This window comes from Nothobranchius furzeri, chromosome 6 (genome assembly GCF_043380555.1).
Source record: "Nothobranchius furzeri strain GRZ-AD chromosome 6, NfurGRZ-RIMD1, whole genome shotgun sequence".
NCBI classification, from domain to species: domain Eukaryota; kingdom Metazoa; phylum Chordata; class Actinopteri; order Cyprinodontiformes; family Nothobranchiidae; genus Nothobranchius; species Nothobranchius furzeri.
Genome location: NC_091746.1, coordinates 46,484,449 through 46,490,666, shown reverse-complemented (window position 1 = coordinate 46,490,666; position 6,218 = coordinate 46,484,449). Strand labels below are relative to the sequence as shown.

Here is a 6,218-nt window from a genome sequence, read left to right as displayed (position 1 = left end):
CACACGCTGCTTTAAGAAGCAAATGCACCGAAGCAGAAAATTGGCAGGAATCTGAGAGGTTTGCTCTGATATGATCTATGAGATGAAGCAGCGAGGCATGTCTCTCCATATAATCCAACATGACAGCAGCATCTCTAGCCACCTCTAATCCATTAATCACACAAAAACACTCTCATGCATACACACGTTGTTATGTACCCAATCATGAACTCCCACATGAACAAAAAGATTCAAGTGAGACATCACATCAACTCAGCTTTTGTAAATAATGGACACAACTTCCACCAAATAGAGACACTTTATTTTCAGCTCCTTAACATTTTATCACACTGTGTAAAGTTAAAACAATATTTTAGTTTGTTTCCAAATATTATTATGACCTATAAGCAAAGAGAAAACCCAATAGACCTTTGATCACATCTTGAATTTTTATTTTCCAAGAGCTTGCTCAAATTGCACAATGAAATGAAACCAGCATTTAATTTTGTTTGCATTCTAAATCAAGTATGTTTTGCCCTTAACGCCAGTTTTAATTGAAACAGAAATGATAAAATACTTACTGGTTCTGACACGTGGGCCCTAAATGTTTATGTTTATTCATTTCGCAGACGCTTTTATCCAAAGCGACGTACAATTTTTATAACCTATAGGGCGTGTTGTGATCTGTGGGGGAAACCGGAGTACCCGGAGGAAACCCACGCATGCATGGGGAGAACACACAACTCCACGCAGAAAGGCGAGTTTTGAACCTGTGACCTTCGTGCTGCGAGGCAACAGTGCTAACCACTGCGCCACCATGCAGCAAATAATATAAAATGAAGCCACTGACTTGAAGCACAGTAATAGTTGTTAAGAAGAGGGACCCTGTTGAAGTCTTGTTGCCCAAGAGTTTGTGTTTACCCCCAACAACAGTAAAGGAAGAGCACCAATGAAATGGCAAATAAGGGAATCTCTTAGACATTTTGAGGGGTTAGGCATAGTGGAATCACAATAATGTCAATGGATGGTCCTCACTATGATAGAAAGATGTGTGTGTGTGTGTGTGTGTGTGTGTGTGTGTGTGTGTGTGTGTGTGTGTGTGTGTGTGTGTGTGTGTGTAGGTGTGTGTGTGTGTGTGTGTGTGTGTGTGTGTGTGTGTGTGTGTGTGTGTGTGTGTGTGTGTGTGTGTGTGTGTGTGTGTGTGCGTGCATGCGTGTGTGTGTGTTTGATGGTGGGGGTTCACAAAATAGACTGCTGCCATCTTAAAACAATTTAGATATTTGCTTCACAAACCATTTCACCACCACATGTTTCACATGGGTCATTGAGCCGACATGAGAATATATTGCATTATTTGTTTTTTGTTTTTTTTTCAACACAGGAAAGAGTTGTTTAGCCTTTTTTGTTGACAGCTTTGACCATCCCTGCGGTCTTCTTCAGAGCAAGCTGCTAATGGCAGCATCAGTTCTTTCTTCTGCTCATGGTCTCCTCGCCAATGACACAGTCCCATGCATGATCCAATGTGTAGACCCCCCGTTTCTGTTCATGGCTGTGTCCACAGCTCCTTATTTCTATGTAATCCATCTTTTGTCGTTTTGTTGTTCTGTGTTGATAACCCTTGTTCTGTCCCAGTCCATTTTATGATTCTTCCACATGCAGTGGTCTGTTACAGCTGGTTTCTGTCAAACGCTCGGGCGACTGGTAGGAGTTGAGCTGTAAAGTGCGTGACTTCCCAGACGTGGAACAGCGAGCACTGGGGTTTAGCCGGCACGCGATTTAATCTAGGAATGCCCGAGTGCTGACCGAAGTGAAACAGAAGCACGGAGCTATTCCAAAAGTAAGCAAGGGCACTTAATGGTTGAAGAGGGTTCATTGGAAGAACTGGTAGGTTGGTAACTCTGATCATGGGTTCAAAGAAATGATGGCTGAGTGACTTGAGATGGAAGGCGACTTCCGTAAATAGCCGCGGTTGGTGACGTAGGTTGGGAATGATGGGAATCCTGGCGAGGGACTGCTGGGAGTTGTGGTCCTATGTGGAAACCGGTTGGCTGGAGACTCTGACAGTTTCTTTATTGTACTTTCTGCTTCTTGTTGTGTCGCTCTTGTGCGCCTTTGACTTGTCACACTCTTTTCTATGTTCTATTGCTCGTGTGTTGAGTTGGTGTCCGGTTTCTCCTATGTATGTTTTATTGCAGAGTTTGCATGGGATTTTGTATAAGACTCCACACTTATGTCCTGCTGATATCTTGTCTTTTGGGTGTACCAGTCTTTTTATAACTGTTGTGTATGGTTTTGCCGATGTCAGGTATCCGCAGGTCTTTAAATCATTTTGTATTTGTTGGTCCTCTTGTTTATGGTCTCGTTCTGCTGTTGTGTTTGCTCTAATGTTCTGATCACTGACATTTTATGTGTGGTAGGGTGTTTCGATGTCCAAAATAAACATTGGTCTGTGTGTGTGCTGGTTTTCTTTTTGTTATATTCAGGGTCCCGTCTTTTTGTCTGCTTATTTTCATGTCCACAAAGGTTATGCTGCCTTCTATTTCTTCCTCATATGTGATTTTTATGTTGTTGTTTTTTTTGTTGATGCTGTTCAGGTGTTCTGTTGGTGTCTCCAATTGTCCTTTTGGTATGATTTCTAGCATGTCGTCCATGTAGCATTTCCATAATTTTATTTTGCAGTTTGGGGGCGGGCAGTGGCTTTGGTACCATCCTCTGCTGCCAGATAAAAGGAGAAGGAAGTGACACCGCCATTAGCGGCTAGCTCTGAAGAATACCACAGGAGTGGTCGAAATTGTCAGCAAAAAAGGTAAAACAACTCTTTCCCGCATTAAAAAATAACCAAATAATGCAATCAGAAGAAACACACAGAATGAATACACAAAAGATGAGAATATATTGTTGGTGAAAACGCCCCAGTCTTCAACAGCAACACTTGTTAAAATTTCTGTTAAAAAGACATGATGGGAAACTGATGGTGATGGAATGTTTTTAGATTTGATGAGAGAAGAAAACACCTTTTTTGAAGGAATTTATTGGAACTTGGACTTATCAAAACTATCACACCAACCTCAGTCTACATCAAAAAAAAATCTTGTAAATGGCAAATTATCTTTCCCTGTGGTCATTTGAGTGCAAAAAAACAGACAGATGTTTGAGATAGAAAGAAAGACTGAAAGAAAACAATATTTTATATAGCATCTCTCACGATGAAAATCATGAGGCGCTTCACACAAAAACATTAAAGTATAAAAAAAATTCTACAAAATTATTCAAAATATGCTTAAAATGAGAAGAAATAAAAATTGTGAACAAAAAATGTAAGGAAAGGGGGAGAGAAAATTAATAGGAACGAGGAAAGGTGGAATAAGAGCAGAATGAGGATAGGGTGGTGACGAAGGTCACACCAAAGCCAGCTTGAACAGGTGAGTTTTCAGCTGCTTTTTAAAGGAGACCATTGAGTCCACTGATCTCAGGCTCAGGGGGAGAGAGTTCCAGAGTCTGGGGGCCACAGCAGCAAATGGTCTGTCACCTTTGGTCTTTAGCCTGGTGCGCTGCACAACCAGTAGGCTTTGGTCACTGGACCTCAGGGAACTGCTGGGGATGTAGGGACTTAGAGTTCATGAAACACAAAGTGAAATAAGTTCATAACTGCAATGATAGTCAATATGTAACACACAAATAAACATACTCGTACATACGCATGCATGCACACATACACACAGACACACACTCACACACACACACACATTATCGTCCGGTATTTGTTTTGAGGACCGTCATCATCTTCATTTCATTTTAGTGACTGGATTGTGCCTAACCCTAACCCTAACTCTAACCACAACCAGACTATCTTTGGTGTGTTCTTGCTGTGTTTAGTTTCAAATTCCATCTTTCAGTTCTTTTTAAAACACAGAAAAGGTTTAATTACCTGCAACATTTTGTTTGCGGCTGCAAACATCATCAGGCTGACGCCGATGGTGGCGTCACTTCCTTCGCTTATCTGCGGGCAGCAGAGAACATTGGCACCCTCTGCTGCCCACTCTCCCCTCTCCGATGATGCAGTCCCATGTGCAATCCAATGAGTAAACTCTATCGTCCCTGTTCATGGTCTCACATCCACGTCTCCTTATCTCGATTACTTCTTTTATCCATCTTTTGTATTTTTGTTGTTATATATATATATATATATATATATATATATATATATATATCATCTTACCCAACATTAAAGAATTTTTTTGTGCTGACATGTGTATTTTTGTGAATAACTTTGGTTATGTCAATGCAATTTATCAAATTTTTGGGGAGGATGTGTATTTTTGAAGGAATTACTAAAAATAGTTAGAAAAAATAATTCTCATGCACACTGTTGAAATCATGAATATTCATCAACAAATGATTTTCTGCAACATTTCAGATACTCACTCACAATTTTACTTTTGCAAATCGTTATTTTAACAACCACACAAAGCATTTGCATGGATAAAAATTAAGATGAAAGCTGAAAAACTTCAAAGGCGTACATTTGTTTTGCAAAACAAATTCCTGCAGAACTTAGTTTGTTTACATGGAGTTGGGGTCAGTTTACACAAGTGCACCAATTGACTAAAACTACATGTGAGATCCAGATCCAGATTAATTTCTTTCTGCTGCAAGCATGAGAAGAAGTTTTCACGCAGATCAACACCTGACATCAGGATTCTCTGTTGGCCTCACACTTCCACCGTTGTGGGATCACACGTTTCGCGGACAGCTTCGATTTTTTATAAAAAAAGAACAATCCTTGATATAATAATTAAACACACTAATATAGAGGGGAGGAGAAAGCATGACAACTGGACAGATGTTGACGATGTGGAACTCCGCGCATTCCTTGGGCTGCTCGTCCCCGCTGCAGGTGCTCCGTTCCTGGGGGAATCTACTGCAAGCCTCTGGGGGGAGAAGACGGGGAGGCCGATTTTTGCCACAATGAGCCTGCGAAGGTTCCATTTGCTGACGGCAACAGTGCGGTTTGATGACCGCTTGAGGGCAGCACGCCGGTTGGTGCAGCAGTACAAGCGTGTTCCCCTCCGGGAGGTGTGGGACTTCCAGGTGGCCCGGCTCCCTCTCGCCTACAACCCTGGTGAAGATGTGTGTGGATGAACAGCTCGACGGATTCAGAGGTCGCTGCAACTTCCAAGTAGTATATGCCCTCAAAGCCGGCAAAATATGCCCCGGCCCCGGCAGAAAGGGAGCAAGGTAGGCGGGTGGTGCTGGAGCTCACCGAGGGGCTGAGCGGCCGCACTGTCACCACGGACAATTTTTTCACATCACTAGCCCTTGGAGAAGAGCTGCTCCAAAATAAAATGTGTCTTGTGGGAACATTTAGGCGCAACAAGCCAGAGCTGCCCCCACAGCTGCTGCAGATGAGAAGCAGAGCGGTTTTGTCCTCCCTCTTCACCTTCCCCTTCACCTCTACTACCACCGCGGTGACCTACATACCGAAGCGCAGACGGACCGTTCTGCTCCTCAGCACCAAACACCATCGGGTTGAGATCCAGCAGGGACCGCAGCAGAAGCCGACCATAATCCTTGATTACAACCGCCGCAAAGGGGCTGTTGACAACTTGGACAAGGTAATTTATTTTATTTTGTTTTATTATAATTTGCCGACCTATTGGCATATTTTATTTATTTATTTTTATTCCAGCTCGTCGCAACATACAGCTGCTGCAGATGAGAAGCAGAGTGATTCTGTCCTCCCTCTTCGCCTTCACCTACTCCACCACTGCAGTGAGCTACACACCAAAGCGCAGGCTTGCATGCACGTTTTTGCAGGAAATGTGGACAGGCTGTGTGTGAGGAGCACTCATTAGTTGTGTGCTTAACCTGCAGCTGTTAGCTCACTCCCCTCTGTGCTTCTCTCTCTCTCTCACACACACACACACACACACACACACACACACACACACACACACACACACACACACACACACACACACACACACACACACACTTTCTTTGTTCATGTGCTTTAATAAAGTGTTCAACTGGCTATCTTGTAAGTGCATTTTTTGTGCTCAAAGGACTTTAACAGTGCATATTTTAGAAAATCTGACATCACACAAAAACTACAAAGTGAGCAAAAATATTTTATGCCTATTTGTGACACTCCAAGGCTGTGACAACTTACCCACAAAAAAGGTCATCTGGACATAACACACAAAAAATGATTTGATTTTTTTTTTCCATTTTTTGTA

At 42.4% G+C, this 6,218-nt stretch overlaps 1 protein-coding gene across 1 annotated transcript; it reads left to right on the top strand.

The window, feature by feature from the left end:
- Positions 1-5,028: 5,028 nt before the first annotated feature.
- Positions 5,029-6,007, top strand: LOC139070416 (piggyBac transposable element-derived protein 4-like). Its single transcript, XM_070552643.1, has 2 exons — positions 5,029-5,594; positions 5,669-6,007. The coding sequence occupies exons 1-2, from the start codon at positions 5,166-5,168 to the stop codon at positions 5,696-5,698; spliced, it is 459 nt and encodes a 152-aa protein (XP_070408744.1). The 5' UTR covers positions 5,029-5,165; the 3' UTR covers positions 5,699-6,007.
- The last annotated feature ends 211 nt before the right edge of the window (positions 6,008-6,218 follow it).